The 15,769-nt window shown below is 38.8% G+C and overlaps 6 protein-coding genes and 1 pseudogene across 6 annotated transcripts; all 7 read right to left on the bottom strand.

Moving 5' to 3' along the window:
• Window positions 1–3,360: 3,360 nt before the first annotated feature.
• Window positions 3,361–4,380, bottom strand: LOC145016449 (DEAD-box ATP-dependent RNA helicase 18 pseudogene; annotated as a pseudogene).
• A 224-nt stretch (window positions 4,381–4,604) lies between these two features.
• LOC145016447 (DEAD-box ATP-dependent RNA helicase 18-like) lies at window positions 4,605–6,254 on the bottom strand. Its single transcript, XM_078974761.1, has 4 exons — window positions 5,937–6,254; window positions 5,598–5,840; window positions 5,269–5,524; window positions 4,605–4,684 (listed from the first exon to the last, which is right to left on the bottom strand). Exons 1-4 carry the CDS (start codon window positions 6,204–6,206, stop codon window positions 4,605–4,607), a joined length of 849 nt encoding a protein of 282 aa, XP_078830887.1. The 5' UTR covers window positions 6,207–6,254.
• Window positions 6,255–6,477: 223 nt separating this feature from the next.
• LOC145016446 (DEAD-box ATP-dependent RNA helicase 18-like) lies at window positions 6,478–8,127 on the bottom strand. The gene is made up of 4 exons (XM_078974760.1): window positions 7,810–8,127; window positions 7,471–7,713; window positions 7,142–7,397; window positions 6,478–6,557 (listed from the first exon to the last, which is right to left on the bottom strand). The coding sequence occupies exons 1-4, from the start codon at window positions 8,077–8,079 to the stop codon at window positions 6,478–6,480; spliced, it is 849 nt and encodes a 282-aa protein (XP_078830886.1). The 5' UTR covers window positions 8,080–8,127.
• Window positions 8,128–8,350: 223 nt separating this feature from the next.
• LOC145016445 (DEAD-box ATP-dependent RNA helicase 18-like) lies at window positions 8,351–10,000 on the bottom strand. Its single transcript, XM_078974759.1, has 4 exons — window positions 9,683–10,000; window positions 9,344–9,586; window positions 9,015–9,270; window positions 8,351–8,430 (listed from the first exon to the last, which is right to left on the bottom strand). Exons 1-4 carry the CDS (start codon window positions 9,950–9,952, stop codon window positions 8,351–8,353), a joined length of 849 nt encoding a protein of 282 aa, XP_078830885.1. The 5' UTR covers window positions 9,953–10,000.
• Window positions 10,001–10,223: 223 nt separating this feature from the next.
• On the bottom strand, window positions 10,224–11,873 carry LOC145016444 (DEAD-box ATP-dependent RNA helicase 18-like). The gene is made up of 4 exons (XM_078974758.1): window positions 11,556–11,873; window positions 11,217–11,459; window positions 10,888–11,143; window positions 10,224–10,303 (listed from the first exon to the last, which is right to left on the bottom strand). Exons 1-4 carry the CDS (start codon window positions 11,823–11,825, stop codon window positions 10,224–10,226), a joined length of 849 nt encoding a protein of 282 aa, XP_078830884.1. The 5' UTR covers window positions 11,826–11,873.
• A 223-nt stretch (window positions 11,874–12,096) lies between these two features.
• LOC145016443 (DEAD-box ATP-dependent RNA helicase 18-like) lies at window positions 12,097–13,746 on the bottom strand. The gene is made up of 4 exons (XM_078974757.1): window positions 13,429–13,746; window positions 13,090–13,332; window positions 12,761–13,016; window positions 12,097–12,176 (listed from the first exon to the last, which is right to left on the bottom strand). The coding sequence occupies exons 1-4, from the start codon at window positions 13,696–13,698 to the stop codon at window positions 12,097–12,099; spliced, it is 849 nt and encodes a 282-aa protein (XP_078830883.1). The 5' UTR covers window positions 13,699–13,746.
• Window positions 13,747–13,969: 223 nt separating this feature from the next.
• Window positions 13,970–15,619, bottom strand: LOC145016442 (DEAD-box ATP-dependent RNA helicase 18-like). The gene is made up of 4 exons (XM_078974756.1): window positions 15,302–15,619; window positions 14,963–15,205; window positions 14,634–14,889; window positions 13,970–14,049 (listed from the first exon to the last, which is right to left on the bottom strand). Exons 1-4 carry the CDS (start codon window positions 15,569–15,571, stop codon window positions 13,970–13,972), a joined length of 849 nt encoding a protein of 282 aa, XP_078830882.1. The 5' UTR covers window positions 15,572–15,619.
• Window positions 15,620–15,769: the final 150 nt, after the last annotated feature.

Raw genomic sequence — 15,769 nt, 5'->3', positions numbered from 1 at the left:
TTTCATTCCAAAAATGCGAAACTCCAGGGACAATAATTGAAATCTTCTGTTTTCTTCCCCAATTCGCATTCTACTGTGAAATACTTCGCATTTTCATTTTTACACCTTTCGCATCCCTTCGCATTAATCACCTTCGCATTTTAACCAAATAAATCAAATGCGATTCACAAAATTTTCATTCCAAAAATGCGAAACTCCAGGGACAATAATTGAAATCTTCTGTTTTCTTCCCCAATTCGCATTCTACTGTGAAATACTTCGCATTTTCATTTTTACACCTTTCGCATCCCTTCGCATTAATCACCTTCGCATTTTAACCAAATAAATCAAATGCGATTCACAAAATTTTCATTCCAAAAATGCGAAACTCCAGGGACAATAATTGAAATCTTCTGTTTTCTTCCCCAATTCGCATACTAGCACATAAAGCATAACAAATAGTGGCATACCGAACAATTATCACAAAGACAATCATCTCAACTATAATCAACTACTAGTAGGACGACATTGGTGCCTTCGACCCACTTCTACTGGAAGGTAACTCACCTCAAATGTCGTGAAGCAACTGAACTGTCCTCGGCTCTCAAATCAATCCCACTCAAACTCCTACACATAAAAGATTTCCTTTAATTACCCTTTCATACTTATAATCCCTAATGGGTCAACTTTGGTTAAAGTCAAAGTCACAGTCAACACCCTGGTCAAAGTCAACATCCCGGGTTGACTCAACTCGCCGAGTTCCATGAATTATAAACCCTAAAATCGCGATCCAACTCGTTAAATTCTTTCACGACTCGTTGAGTTCATCCTATCCATAGAATTGGGACTTCTCCAGTCAACTCGTCGAGTCATCCTTGAACTCATCGAGTTTTTTCCCTTTATAGAATCGGGACACTTCGACCCAAATCACTGAGTTCCTCTATGGACTCGACGAGTTCTTCGATCTGTTAAGCCATCTTAATAGATTGGTAAGCCATCTTAATAGATTAAGCTCCTATCCTTCAGATCTAAGCTCCATACTCCATCTATATACTGAAAATGTCCTTTTAAGGGTAAAGTTTCCAACTTTACCCGTTAATAGCCTTCCTTAACGGGTTTAGCTCAAACCCTAACTCTTTAAGACCTAGATATTGATCCAAAAGCCATTTATACTTCAAGCTAAGACATACAAACTGAGATCTCGACCCTAGACACTGCATGAACACGTAAAGTCTCTAACTTTCTCTTCATGCATGGCCTTTTGGGGCTAAAAAGGCCAAAATGACATCCTAAAGCTTGCATGGGGCTTCAATGGCTATAAAGTTTGCACCTTTATGCCATGAAGGCTGTCACACCCTGAAAACCGAAGGCGGAAACATTTCCGGGGTTGAGTATCAAATCCAATGCACATAGTAAGTAAAGTAAAACAACCATTACATTACATAAGAAAAGTTTTACAGTTGTTTCAAAAGTAAAATTTGTACAGTGTGATACATAGCATAAAAATATGAACAAAAAGAAACGGGTCTTCTGAGTACACCGTCTTCAAGAAAAAAGGATCTTCGGGTACCTGTTCTAATGCTGACCTGAGAACACAAGTGGTTTAAAAATCAGCATAACGCTGGTGAGTTCATAAGCGGTTTTTGTTTGTGAAAATGTTCAAGTTTCCTTTCTGTTTCTGAAATGTTATGCACACCAAGAAAATCCCATATTTTCTTAAAGTTGGTTGTTGTTTCACAAATGTAAACTATAGTAAGTTTGTACACTGAAAACATGTCTACTCATGTGAAAATGTATAGTTTGGTTATCCGACTTGTTAAACTGTTCTGTTTACCTATCATGTATTCCTAGGAAAGTCCCATACTTTCCTTATTGTTTAATACCAAATGTAAAAGATGTAATGTTATCCAGTTTGTTACTCTTTCTAGTTATGTAGGAGTTACCCAGGAAAGCCCCATGCTTTCTTGCTTGTCGGTTTTCAATGTGAACGATGTAAAAGATGTAAAAGATGTAAACGTGGTTAGATTCCATGTTTTCCCCAGGAAAGTCCCATACTTTCCTGAATGTTGGTTACTGTACGTGAAAGATGTAAAAGATGTATAAAGTGGTTCATTATTACTATAAGTAAAAATCTCTGTTATCCTAATTGCGAGTTCCATAACCATACGATGGACTAAACCTGTGGCAATAAGTAGTCCACATACTTATGACTTTCGTCACCCTTGAACCATTTCGGTTCGGCTGTAGCTAGCAGCCAGGTGTGGGGTAGTCACCCCCGTATAGATCTATACACTCAAGTCACGCTCTCTAAATCCCAGAGATTCTGGTTACGGGTGTATTCCTCCACTCGCGTATCTCTGTGGAGTGTTCGCCGAGGACGTGTCTCCAATCATACAGGATTAACAAATTTACTAGTAATAATATGATAGTCCTCCACTCATGTAAATATGTGGAGTGTTACCGAGGACAAAACAGTGTACAGGTATTATATTCAAATGTCTAATGTCATGCTTTTAACTGATAAAATGTGGAAAGCCATTTGTGAAATATATGTAAAACATAACAGTTTAAAGACCCATTTCACAAATATATGTTACGTGATCTGCATGTTCAAATGGTTATCAGTTGTAGTAATCAATATTAAAAACATATGGAATATGAAACACACATTTGAAAACATGTTTTGAGTACAATAATTCCCTTGTACTTTGCTTGTGTTCTCCCCCTAAAAACAGTGAAAAAGGGTAGGGGTATGAACTCACCAGACTCGGGAATGCGACGGTTTCGGACACTAGACGTTGGTTAGGGGTTTGTTTACTCGCGATGTCCCTATGTAAAATGAAATAATGTCCATATATATTCAATTAGGGATACATTCACTAATTATATGGAACATTACACTCCGACGAGGTTAAACACCTCAAAACGAGCGTTTGGAGTGACCAGGGTGACATCTACGGACGTGTATTGGTACTACGGACTTGGGACTTGATTTTACTCCCCAAGAGTAAACATTTAAGTGAGTTTACAGCCATAAAACACACACATACATGAGTTTACAGCCATAAACTCATGTTGGTGTCATTTTGAGGGATTAATGGCTTGATTGGACTTGGGGATTGTTGGAATGAATATCTAAAATGCCTTGGAATGGATTAAATGAGTTTATACCACTTAGAAGGGAGTTTACAGCCACAAACTTGGAGTTTACGACCATAAACTCACCCATGGTCAAGAATGATTAATTTGAGCTACAAAGGACAATCACATGTGATTCTAACTAATTTTCTAAGGCTTGGTATCAATTTTTGGCTTCAAATAACACCTTTATATGAGTTTACAGCCCAGATGCATACCCTCTGGCCGTAAACTCTAATATGGTTAAGAATTTTTTTTTTGATGCTTAAAACAATCACATGTGATTCTAGGAATGTGAAGGCCTGAAGGTGTTTTTGATGAGGTTGCTGCATGTTCTAATGATTTTGTTTCTGCACGAACTTCAACTCTTACAGGATTCCTTAATCCTGCTTTTGATAGTTCTTCAACAGCTTCAGTTTGAGTAGCTGAAAAAAGACCAGTTCTACGAAGCTTTGGTAAGCGAGATATAATAGAATTTATCTGCTTTTGAAACCCCATATCCAGTAGTCTATCAGCTTCATCCAAAATCAAAATCTGTAAACCCACAAAGTTGTTTCTAGAATTAGTTTACAAAGAGGATATAGATGATCATGAATGGGAAGAGAACAATCACCTCAAGATTACGAAAATCCAAGATATCCATGCGTTCCATTATGTCATGTAGTCTTCCAGGTGTGCCTATTAACAAATTCGCTCCTTCGTCTTCAATTTTCTTCATGTCTACTTTAACTTCTGATCCCCCAACGAGAAGCATTGGCTTAACATCTGACAGTGATGAAATAAACGGTTGTGCAACATGGAATATTTGTGATGATAATTCTCTCGTTGGAGATATGATAATTCCCAGGACCTATAGACACCGAAACGATTAAGCACCAGAAAGCCAATTCACCACAAAAGCTAAGAGCTATAGTTGGGTATGTATGTATTAGGGGTTAGGAGGTACCTGATGAGGTTTAACAGACGTTGTGCGACGGAGGATCTCGACGAGTGGAACAACGAATGCTAGGGTTTTGCCCGAACCGGTGGCGGCGTCGACCGCGACATCCTTGTAGCTGCATAACAAGGGTATAGTGGCTGCCTGAACGGGAGTGCAGAAATCGAAGCCTGAAGTAGAGAGGGCGTCGAGGACTTCATCGGAAAGCGGCGGATTGAGGTCGGAGAAACGAGTATCAGTTAATGCTCTGTTTGGATTCGAAGATTCCGTTGACGCCATGGCTGTTTGGGTTAACGGCGGTGGACGGGGAGGAAGAAAAGGGTTTGGGTTTATGGTATTTAAACGAATCCCCTGGTTTCTTAAAAATGTTGCAGTTTACATCCATATACTTTTGTTTTTTTATTTATTGTACTCATAATATACAGAAATGTTAGAATTTAATCCTTAAAGTTTTTGTTGATGCTATACAAAATAACTTTGTCATGTAGTGAACTGTTATGTTTGGAGGCTTTTATTTTCCAATTGTGGTTAATTTGTCCGGGCATGGGATTCATGTTAGTTGTTCATCATGTTGTTTATACAATGATGTTGATGAATCTATCGACCATCTTATCTTTTCGTACGTATATGCTAAAAATGAAATAATGTCCATATATATTCAATTAGGGATACATTCACTAATTATATGGAACATTACACTCCGACGAGGTTAAACACCTCAAAACGAGCGTTTGGAGTGACCAGGGTGACATCTACGGACGTGTATTGGTACTACGGACTTGGGACTTGATTTTACTCCCCAAGAGTAAACATTTAAGTGAGTTTACAGCCATAAAACACACACATACATGAGTTTACAGCCATAAACTCATGTTGGTGTCATTTTGAGGGATTAATGGCTTGATTGGACTTGGGGATTGTTGGAATGAATATCTAAAATGCCTTGGAATGGATTAAATGAGTTTATACCACTTAGAAGGGAGTTTACAGCCACAAACTTGGAGTTTACGACCATAAACTCACCCATGGTCAAGAATGATTAATTTGAGCTACAAAGGACAATCACATGTGATTCTAACTAATTTTCTAAGGCTTGGTATCAATTTTTGGCTTCAAATAACACCTTTATATGAGTTTACAGCCCAGATGCATACCCTCTGGCCGTAAACTCTAATATGGTTAAGAATTTTTTTTTTGATGCTTAAAACAATCACATGTGATTCTAGGAATGTGAAGGCCTGAAGGTGTTTTTGATGAGGTTGCTGCATGTTCTAATGATTTTGTTTCTGCACGAACTTCAACTCTTACAGGATTCCTTAATCCTGCTTTTGATAGTTCTTCAACAGCTTCAGTTTGAGTAGCTGAAAAAAGACCAGTTCTACGAAGCTTTGGTAAGCGAGATATAATAGAATTTATCTGCTTTTGAAACCCCATATCCAGTAGTCTATCAGCTTCATCCAAAATCAAAATCTGTAAACCCACAAAGTTGTTTCTAGAATTAGTTTACAAAGAGGATATAGATGATCATGAATGGGAAGAGAACAATCGCCTCAAGATTACGAAAATCCAAGATATCCATGCGTTCCATTATGTCATGTAGTCTTCCAGGTGTGCCTATTAACAAATTCGCTCCTTCGTCTTCAATTTTCTTCATGTCTACTTTAACTTCTGATCCCCCAACGAGAAGCATTGGCTTAACATCTGACAGTGATGAAATAAACGGTTGTGCAACATGGAATATTTGTGATGATAATTCTCTCGTTGGAGATATGATAATTCCCAGGACCTATAGACACCGAAACGATTAAGCACCAGAAAGCCAATTCACCACAAAAGCTAAGAGCTATAGTTGGGTATGTATGTATTAGGGGTTAGGAGGTACCTGATGAGGTTTAACAGACGTTGTGCGACGGAGGATCTCGACGAGTGGAACAACGAATGCTAGGGTTTTGCCCGAACCGGTGGCGGCGTCGACCGCGACATCCTTGTAGCTGCATAACAAGGGTATAGTGGCTGCCTGAACGGGAGTGCAGAAATCGAAGCCTGAAGTAGAGAGGGCGTCGAGGACTTCATCGGAAAGCGGCGGATTGAGGTCGGAGAAACGAGTATCAGTTAATGCTCTGTTTGGATTCGAAGATTCCGTTGACGCCATGGCTGTTTGGGTTAACGGCGGTGGACGGGGAGGAAGAAAAGGGTTTGGGTTTATGGTATTTAAACGAATCCCCTGGTTTCTTAAAAATGTTGCAGTTTACATCCATATACTTTTGTTTTTTTATTTATTGTACTCATAATATACAGAAATGTTAGAATTTAATCCTTAAAGTTTTTGTTGATGCTATACAAAATAACTTTGTCATGTAGTGAACTGTTATGTTTGGAGGCTTTTATTTTCCAATTGTGGTTAATTTGTCCGGGCATGGGATTCATGTTAGTTGTTCATCATGTTGTTTATACAATGATGTTGATGAATCTATCGACCATCTTATCTTTTCGTACGTATATGCTAAAAATGAAATAATGTCCATATATATTCAATTAGGGATACATTCACTAATTATATGGAACATTACACTCCGACGAGGTTAAACACCTCAAAACGAGCGTTTGGAGTGACCAGGGTGACATCTACGGACGTGTATTGGTACTACGGACTTGGGACTTGATTTTACTCCCCAAGAGTAAACATTTAAGTGAGTTTACAGCCATAAAACACACACATACATGAGTTTACAGCCATAAACTCATGTTGGTGTCATTTTGAGGGATTAATGGCTTGATTGGACTTGGGGATTGTTGGAATGAATATCTAAAATGCCTTGGAATGGATTAAATGAGTTTATACCACTTAGAAGGGAGTTTACAGCCACAAACTTGGAGTTTACGACCATAAACTCACCCATGGTCAAGAATGATTAATTTGAGCTACAAAGGACAATCACATGTGATTCTAACTAATTTTCTAAGGCTTGGTATCAATTTTTGGCTTCAAATAACACCTTTATATGAGTTTACAGCCCAGATGCATACCCTATGGCCGTAAACTCTAATATGGTTAAGAATTTTTTTTTTGATGCTTAAAACAATCACATGTGATTCTAGGAATGTGAAGGCCTGAAGGTGTTTTTGATGAGGTTGCTGCATGTTCTAATGATTTTGTTTCTGCACGAACTTCAACTCTTACATGATTCCTTAATCCTGCTTTTGATAGTTCTTCAACAGCTTCAGTTTGAGTAGCTGAAAAAAGACCAGTTCTACGAGGCTTTGGTAAGCGAGATATAATAGAATTTATCTGCTTTTGAAACCCCATATCCAGTAGTCTATCAGCTTCATCCAAAATCAAAATCTGTAAACCCACAAAGTTGTTTCTAGAATTAGTTTACAAAGAGGATATAGATGATCATGAATGGGAAGAGAACAATCGCCTCAAGATTACGAAAATCCAAGATATCCATGCGTTCCATTATGTCATGTAGTCTTCCAGGTGTGCCTATTAACAAATTCGCTCCTTCGTCTTCAATTTTCTTCATGTCTACTTTAACTTCTGATCCCCCAACGAGAAGCATTGGCTTAACATCTGACAGTGATGAAATAAACGGTTGTGCAACATGGAATATTTGTGATGATAATTCTCTCGTTGGAGATATGATAATTCCCAGGACCTATAGACACCGAAACGATTAAGCACCAGAAAGCCAATTCACCACAAAAGCTAAGAGCTATAGTTGGGTATGTATGTATTAGGGGTTAGGAGGTACCTGATGAGGTTTAACAGACGTTGTGCGACGGAGGATCTCGACGAGTGGAACAACGAATGCTAGGGTTTTGCCCGAACCGGTGGCGGCGTCGACCGCGACATCCTTGTAGCTGCATAACAAGGGTATAGTGGCTGCCTGAACGGGAGTGCAGAAATCGAAGCCTGAAGTAGAGAGGGCGTCGAGGACTTCATCGGAAAGCGGCGGATTGAGGTCGGAGAAACGAGTATCAGTTAATGCTCTGTTTGGATTCGAAGATTCCGTTGACGCCATGGCTGTTTGGGTTAACGGCGGTGGACGGGGAGGAAGAAAAGGGTTTGGGTTTATGGTATTTAAACGAATCCCCTGGTTTCTTAAAAATGTTGCAGTTTACATCCATATACTTTTGTTTTTTTATTTATTGTACTCATAATATACAGAAATGTTAGAATTTAATCCTTAAAGTTTTTGTTGATGCTATACAAAATAACTTTGTCATGTAGTGAACTGTTATGTTTGGAGGCTTTTATTTTCCAATTGTGGTTAATTTGTCCGGGCATGGGATTCATGTTAGTTGTTCATCATGTTGTTTATACAATGATGTTGATGAATCTATCGACCATCTTATCTTTTCGTACGTATATGCTAAAAATGAAATAATGTCCATATATATTCAATTAGGGATACATTCACTAATTATATGGAACATTACACTCCGACGAGGTTAAACACCTCAAAACGAGCGTTTGGAGTGACCAGGGTGACATCTACGGACGTGTATTGGTACTACGGACTTGGGACTTGATTTTACTCCCCAAGAGTAAACATTTAAGTGAGTTTACAGCCATAAAACACACACATACATGAGTTTACAGCCATAAACTCATGTTGGTGTCATTTTGAGGGATTAATGGCTTGATTGGACTTGGGGATTGTTGGAATGAATATCTAAAATGCCTTGGAATGGATTAAATGAGTTTATACCACTTAGAAGGGAGTTTACAGCCACAAACTTGGAGTTTACGACCATAAACTCACCCATGGTCAAGAATGATTAATTTGAGCTACAAAGGACAATCACATGTGATTCTAACTAATTTTCTAAGGCTTGGTATCAATTTTTGGCTTCAAATAACACCTTTATATGAGTTTACAGCCCAGATGCATACCCTCTGGCCGTAAACTCTAATATGGTTAAGAATTTTTTTTTTGATGCTTAAAACAATCACATGTGATTCTAGGAATGTGAAGGCCTGAAGGTGTTTTTGATGAGGTTGCTGCATGTTCTAATGATTTTGTTTCTGCACGAACTTCAACTCTTACAGGATTCCTTAATCCTGCTTTTGATAGTTCTTCAACAGCTTCAGTTTGAGTAGCTGAAAAAAGACCAGTTCTACGAAGCTTTGGTAAGCGAGATATAATAGAATTTATCTGCTTTTGAAACCCCATATCCAGTAGTCTATCAGCTTCATCCAAAATCAAAATCTGTAAACCCACAAAGTTGTTTCTAGAATTAGTTTACAAAGAGGATATAGATGATCATGAATGGGAAGAGAACAATCGCCTCAAGATTACGAAAATCCAAGATATCCATGCGTTCCATTATGTCATGTAGTCTTCCAGGTGTGCCTATTAACAAATTCGCTCCTTCGTCTTCAATTTTCTTCATGTCTACTTTAACTTCTGATCCCCCAACGAGAAGCATTGGCTTAACATCTGACAGTGATGAAATAAACGGTTGTGCAACATGGAATATTTGTGATGATAATTCTCTCGTTGGAGATATGATAATTCCCAGGACCTATAGACACCGAAACGATTAAGCACCAGAAAGCCAATTCACCACAAAAGCTAAGAGCTATAGTTGGGTATGTATGTATTAGGGGTTAGGAGGTACCTGATGAGGTTTAACAGACGTTGTGCGACGGAGGATCTCGACGAGTGGAACAACGAATGCTAGGGTTTTGCCCGAACCGGTGGCGGCGTCGACCGCGACATCCTTGTAGCTGCATAACAAGGGTATAGTGGCTGCCTGAACGGGAGTGCAGAAATCGAAGCCTGAAGTAGAGAGGGCGTCGAGGACTTCATCGGAAAGCGGCGGATTGAGGTCGGAGAAACGAGTATCAGTTAATGCTCTGTTTGGATTCGAAGATTCCGTTGACGCCATGGCTGTTTGGGTTAACGGCGGTGGACGGGGAGGAAGAAAAGGGTTTGGGTTTATGGTATTTAAACGAATCCCCTGGTTTCTTAAAAATGTTGCAGTTTACATCCATATACTTTTGTTTTTTTATTTATTGTACTCATAATATACAGAAATGTTAGAATTTAATCCTTAAAGTTTTTGTTGATGCTATACAAAATAACTTTGTCATGTAGTGAACTGTTATGTTTGGAGGATTTTATTTTCCAATTGTGGTTAATTTGTCCGGGCATGGGATTCATGTTAGTTGTTCATCATGTTGTTTATACAATGATGTTGATGAATCTATCGACCATCTTATCTTTTCGTACGTATATGCTAAAAATGAAATAATGTCCATATATATTCAATTAGGGATACATTCACTAATTATATGGAACATTACACTCCGACGAGGTTAAACACCTCAAAACGAGCGTTTGGAGTGACCAGGGTGACATCTACGGACGTGTATTGGTACTACGGACTTGGGACTTGATTTTACTCCCCAAGAGTAAACATTTAAGTGAGTTTACAGCCATAAAACACACACATACATGAGTTTACAGCCATAAACTCATGTTGGTGTCATTTTGAGGGATTAATGGCTTGATTGGACTTGGGGATTGTTGGAATGAATATCTAAAATGCCTTGGAATGGATTAAATGAGTTTATACCACTTAGAAGGGAGTTTACAGCCACAAACTTGGAGTTTACGACCATAAACTCACCCATGGTCAAGAATGATTAATTTGAGCTACAAAGGACAATCACATGTGATTCTAACTAATTTTCTAAGGCTTGGTATCAATTTTTGGCTTCAAATAACACCTTTATATGAGTTTACAGCCCAGATGCATACCCTCTGGCCGTAAACTCTAATATGGTTAAGAATTTTTTTTTTGATGCTTAAAACAATCACATGTGATTCTAGGAATGTGAAGGCCTGAAGGTGTTTTTGATGAGGTTGCTGCATGTTCTAATGATTTTGTTTCTGCACGAACTTCAACTCTTACAGGATTCCTTAATCCTGCTTTTGATAGTTCTTCAACAGCTTCAGTTTGAGTAGCTGAAAAAAGACCAGTTCTACGAAGCTTTGGTAAGCGAGATATAATAGAATTTATCTGCTTTTGAAACCCCATATCCAGTAGTCTATCAGCTTCATCCAAAATCAAAATCTGTAAACCCACAAAGTTGTTTCTAGAATTAGTTTACAAAGAGGATATAGATGATCATGAATGGGAAGAGAACAATCGCCTCAAGATTACGAAAATCCAAGATATCCATGCGTTCCATTATGTCATGTAGTCTTCCAGGTGTGCCTATTAACAAATTCGCTCCTTCGTCTTCAATTTTCTTCATGTCTACTTTAACTTCTGATCCCCCAACGAGAAGCATTGGCTTAACATCTGACAGTGATGAAATAAACGGTTGTGCAACATGGAATATTTGTGATGATAATTCTCTCGTTGGAGATATGATAATTCCCAGGACCTATAGACACCGAAACGATTAAGCACCAGAAAGCCAATTCACCACAAAAGCTAAGAGCTATAGTTGGGTATGTATGTATTAGGGGTTAGGAGGTACCTGATGAGGTTTAACAGACGTTGTGCGACGGAGGATCTCGACGAGTGGAACAACGAATGCTAGGGTTTTGCCCGAACCGGTGGCGGCGTCGACCGCGACATCCTTGTAGCTGCATAACAAGGGTATAGTGGCTGCCTGAACGGGAGTGCAGAAATCGAAGCCTGAAGTAGAGAGGGCGTCGAGGACTTCATCGGAAAGCGGCGGATTGAGGTCGGAGAAACGAGTATCAGTTAATGCTCTGTTTGGATTCGAAGATTCCGTTGACGCCATGGCTGTTTGGGTTAACGGCGGTGGACGGGGAGGAAGAAAAGGGTTTGGGTTTATGGTATTTAAACGAATCCCCTGGTTTCTTAAAAATGTTGCAGTTTACATCCATATACTTTTGTTTTTTTATTTATTGTACTCATAATATACAGAAATGTTAGAATTTAATCCTTAAAGTTTTTGTTGATGCTATACAAAATAACTTTGTCATGTAGTGAACTGTTATGTTTGGAGGCTTTTATTTTCCAATTGTGGTTAATTTGTCCGGGCATGGGATTCATGTTAGTTGTTCATCATGTTGTTTATACAATGATGTTGATGAATCTATCGACCATCTTATCTTTTCGTACGTATATGCTAAAAATGAAATAATGTCCATATATATTCAATTAGGGATACATTCACTAATTATATGGAACATTACACTCCGACGAGGTTAAACACCTCAAAACGAGCGTTTGGAGTGACCAGGGTGACATCTACGGACGTGTATTGGTACTACGGACTTGGGACTTGATTTTACTCCCCAAGAGTAAACATTTAAGTGAGTTTACAGCCATAAAACACACACATACATGAGTTTACAGCCATAAACTCATGTTGGTGTCATTTTGAGGGATTAATGGCTTGATTGGACTTGGGGATTGTTGGAATGAATATCTAAAATGCCTTGGAATGGATTAAATGAGTTTATACCACTTAGAAGGGAGTTTACAGCCACAAACTTGGAGTTTACGACCATAAACTCACCCATGGTCAAGAATGATTAATTTGAGCTACAAAGGACAATCACATGTGATTCTAACTAATTTTCTAAGGCTTGGTATCAATTTTTGGCTTCAAATAACACCTTTATATGAGTTTACAGCCCAGATGCATACCCTCTGGCCGTAAACTCTAATATGGTTAAGAATTTTTTTTTTGATGCTTAAAACAATCACATGTGATTCTAGGAATGTGAAGGCCTGAAGGTGTTTTTGATGAGGTTGCTGCATGTTCTAATGATTTTGTTTCTGCACGAACTTCAACTCTTACAGGATTCCTTAATCCTGCTTTTGATAGTTCTTCAACAGCTTCAGTTTGAGTAGCTGAAAAAAGACCAGTTCTACGAAGCTTTGGTAAGCGAGATATAATAGAATTTATCTGCTTTTGAAACCCCATATCCAGTAGTCTATCAGCTTCATCCAAAATCAAAATCTGTAAACCCACAAAGTTGTTTCTAGAATTAGTTTACAAAGAGGATATAGATGATCATGAATGGGAAGAGAACAATCGCCTCAAGATTACGAAAATCCAAGATATCCATGCGTTCCATTATGTCATGTAGTCTTCCAGGTGTGCCTATTAACAAATTCGCTCCTTCGTCTTCAATTTTCTTCATGTCTACTTTAACTTCTGATCCCCCAACGAGAAGCATTGGCTTAACATCTGACAGTGATGAAATAAACGGTTGTGCAACATGGAATATTTGTGATGATAATTCTCTCGTTGGAGATATGATAATTCCCAGGACCTATAGACACCGAAACGATTAAGCACCAGAAAGCCAATTCACCACAAAAGCTAAGAGCTATAGTTGGGTATGTATGTATTAGGGGTTAGGAGGTACCTGATGAGGTTTAACAGACGTTGTGCGACGGAGGATCTCGACGAGTGGAACAACGAATGCTAGGGTTTTGCCCGAACCGGTGGCGGCGTCGACCGCGACATCCTTGTAGCTGCATAACAAGGGTATAGTGGCTGCCTGAACGGGAGTGCAGAAATCGAAGCCTGAAGTAGAGAGGGCGTCGAGGACTTCATCGGAAAGCGGCGGATTGAGGTCGGAGAAACGAGTATCAGTTAATGCTCTGTTTGGATTCGAAGATTCCGTTGACGCCATGGCTGTTTGGGTTAACGGCGGTGGACGGGGAGGAAGAAAAGGGTTTGGGTTTATGGTATTTAAACGAATCCCCTGGTTTCTTAAAAATGTTGCAGTTTACATCCATATACTTTTGTTTTTTTATTTATTGTACTCATAATATACAGAAATGTTAGAATTTAATCCTTAAAGTTTTTGTTGATGCTATACAAAATAACTTTGTCATGTAGTGAACTGTTATGTTTGGAGGCTTTTATTTTCCAATTGTGGTTAATTTGTCCGGGCATGGGATTCATGTTAGTTGTTCATCATGTTGTTTATACAATGATGTTGATGAATCTATCGACCATCTTATCTTTTCGTACGTATATGCTAAAAATGAAATAATGTCCATATATATTCAATTAGGGATACATTCACTAATTATATGGAACATTACACTCCGACGAGGTTAAACACCTCAAAACGAGCGTTTGGAGTGACCAGGGTGACATCTACGGACGTGTATTGGTACTACGGACTTGGGACTTGATTTTACTCCCCAAGAGTAAACATTTAAGTGAGTTTACAGCCATAAAACACACACATACATGAGTTTACAGCCATAAACTCATGTTGGTGTCATTTTGAGGGATTAATGGCTTGATTGGACTTGGGGATTGTTGGAATGAATATCTAAAATGCCTTGGAATGGATTAAATGAGTTTATACCACTTAGAAGGGAGTTTACAGCCACAAACTTGGAGTTTACGACCATAAACTCACCCATGGTCAAGAATGATTAATTTGAGCTACAAAGGACAATCACATGTGATTCTAACTAATTTTCTAAGGCTTGGTATCAATTTTTGGCTTCAAATAACACCTTTATATGAGTTTACAGCCCAGATGCATACCCTCTGGCCGTAAACTCTAATATGGTTAAGAATTTTTTTTTTGATGCTTAAAACAATCACATGTGATTCTAGGAATGTGAAGGCCTGAAGGTGTTTTTGATGAGGTTGCTGCATGTTCTAATGATTTTGTTTCTGCACGAACTTCAACTCTTACAGGATTCCTTAATCCTGCTTTTGATAGTTCTTCAACAGCTTCAGTTTGAGTAGCTGAAAAAAGACCAGTTCTACGAAGCTTTGGTAAGCGAGATATAATAGAATTTATCTGCTTTTGAAACCCCATATCCAGTAGTCTATCAGCTTCATCCAAAATCAAAATCTGTAAACCCACAAAGTTGTTTCTAGAATTAGTTTACAAAGAGGATATAGATGATCATGAATGGGAAGAGAACAATCGCCTCAAGATTACGAAAATCCAAGATATCCATGCGTTCCATTATGTCATGTAGTCTTCCAGGTGTGCCTATTAACAAATTCGCTCCTTCGTCTTCAATTTTCTTCATGTCTACTTTAACTTCTGATCCCCCAACGAGAAGCATTGGCTTAACATCTGACAGTGATGAAATAAACGGTTGTGCAACATGGAATATTTGTGATGATAATTCTCTCGTTGGAGATATGATAATTCCCAGGACCTATAGACACCGAAACGATTAAGCACCAGAAAGCCAATTCACCACAAAAGCTAAGAGCTATAGTTGGGTATGTATGTATTAGGGGTTAGGAGGTACCTGATGAGGTTTAACAGACGTTGTGCGACGGAGGATCTCGACGAGTGGAACAACGAATGCTAGGGTTTTGCCCGAACCGGTGGCGGCGTCGACCGCGACATCCTTGTAGCTGCATAACAAGGGTATAGTGGCTGCCTGAACGGGAGTGCAGAAATCGAAGCCTGAAGTAGAGAGGGCGTCGAGGACTTCATCGGAAAGCGGCGGATTGAGGTCGGAGAAACGAGTATCAGTTAATGCTCTGTTTGGATTCGAAGATTCCGTTGACGCCATGGCTGTTTGGGTTAACGGCGGTGGACGGGGAGGAAGAAAAGGGTTTGGGTTTATGGTATTTAAACGAATCCCCTGGTTTCTTAAAAATGTTGCAGTTTACATCCATATACTTTTGTTTTTTTATTTATTGTACTCATAATATACAGAAATGTTAGAATTTATTCCTTAAAGTTTTTGTTGATGCTATACAAAATAACT

This window comes from Lactuca saligna, chromosome 9, assembly GCF_052625555.1.
Source record: "Lactuca saligna cultivar CGN05327 chromosome 9, ASM5262555v1, whole genome shotgun sequence".
Classification (NCBI taxonomy): Eukaryota; Viridiplantae; Streptophyta; class Magnoliopsida; order Asterales; family Asteraceae; genus Lactuca; species Lactuca saligna.
The sequence above is the reverse complement of the archived record's forward strand: the minus strand, read 5'-3'. Positions and strand labels throughout refer to the sequence as shown.

What these genes read in the sequence shown, in the direction of transcription:
- LOC145016442 (XM_078974756.1), bottom strand. Translation starts at nt 15,571, where the DNA reads ATGGCGTCAACGGAATCTTCGAATCCAAACAGAGCATTAACTGATACT. An exon ending in CGTCTGTTAAACCTCATCAG is followed by an intron (nt 15,206 to 15,301) that starts GTACCTCCTAAC and finishes CGGTGTCTATAG; the next exon opens with GTCCTGGGAATTATCATATC. An exon ending in TCACATTCCTAGAATCACAT is followed by an intron (nt 14,050 to 14,633) that starts GTGATTGTTTTA and finishes TTTCATTTTTAG; the next exon opens with CATATACGTACGAAAAGATA.
- LOC145016445 (XM_078974759.1), bottom strand. Translation starts at nt 9,952, where the DNA reads ATGGCGTCAACGGAATCTTCGAATCCAAACAGAGCATTAACTGATACT. An exon ending in CGTCTGTTAAACCTCATCAG is followed by an intron (nt 9,587 to 9,682) that starts GTACCTCCTAAC and finishes CGGTGTCTATAG; the next exon opens with GTCCTGGGAATTATCATATC. An exon ending in TTCGTAATCTTGAGGCGATT is followed by an intron (nt 9,271 to 9,343) that starts GTTCTCTTCCCA and finishes GTGGGTTTACAG; the next exon opens with ATTTTGATTTTGGATGAAGC.
- LOC145016443 (XM_078974757.1), bottom strand. Translation starts at nt 13,698, where the DNA reads ATGGCGTCAACGGAATCTTCGAATCCAAACAGAGCATTAACTGATACT. An exon ending in CGTCTGTTAAACCTCATCAG is followed by an intron (nt 13,333 to 13,428) that starts GTACCTCCTAAC and finishes CGGTGTCTATAG; the next exon opens with GTCCTGGGAATTATCATATC. An exon ending in TTCGTAATCTTGAGGCGATT is followed by an intron (nt 13,017 to 13,089) that starts GTTCTCTTCCCA and finishes GTGGGTTTACAG; the next exon opens with ATTTTGATTTTGGATGAAGC.
- LOC145016446 (XM_078974760.1), bottom strand. Translation starts at nt 8,079, where the DNA reads ATGGCGTCAACGGAATCTTCGAATCCAAACAGAGCATTAACTGATACT. An exon ending in TTCGTAATCTTGAGGCGATT is followed by an intron (nt 7,398 to 7,470) that starts GTTCTCTTCCCA and finishes GTGGGTTTACAG; the next exon opens with ATTTTGATTTTGGATGAAGC. An exon ending in TCACATTCCTAGAATCACAT is followed by an intron (nt 6,558 to 7,141) that starts GTGATTGTTTTA and finishes TTTCATTTTTAG; the next exon opens with CATATACGTACGAAAAGATA.
- LOC145016444 (XM_078974758.1), bottom strand. Translation starts at nt 11,825, where the DNA reads ATGGCGTCAACGGAATCTTCGAATCCAAACAGAGCATTAACTGATACT. An exon ending in CGTCTGTTAAACCTCATCAG is followed by an intron (nt 11,460 to 11,555) that starts GTACCTCCTAAC and finishes CGGTGTCTATAG; the next exon opens with GTCCTGGGAATTATCATATC. An exon ending in TTCGTAATCTTGAGGCGATT is followed by an intron (nt 11,144 to 11,216) that starts GTTCTCTTCCCA and finishes GTGGGTTTACAG; the next exon opens with ATTTTGATTTTGGATGAAGC.
- LOC145016447 (XM_078974761.1), bottom strand. Translation starts at nt 6,206, where the DNA reads ATGGCGTCAACGGAATCTTCGAATCCAAACAGAGCATTAACTGATACT. An exon ending in CGTCTGTTAAACCTCATCAG is followed by an intron (nt 5,841 to 5,936) that starts GTACCTCCTAAC and finishes CGGTGTCTATAG; the next exon opens with GTCCTGGGAATTATCATATC. An exon ending in TTCGTAATCTTGAGGCGATT is followed by an intron (nt 5,525 to 5,597) that starts GTTCTCTTCCCA and finishes GTGGGTTTACAG; the next exon opens with ATTTTGATTTTGGATGAAGC.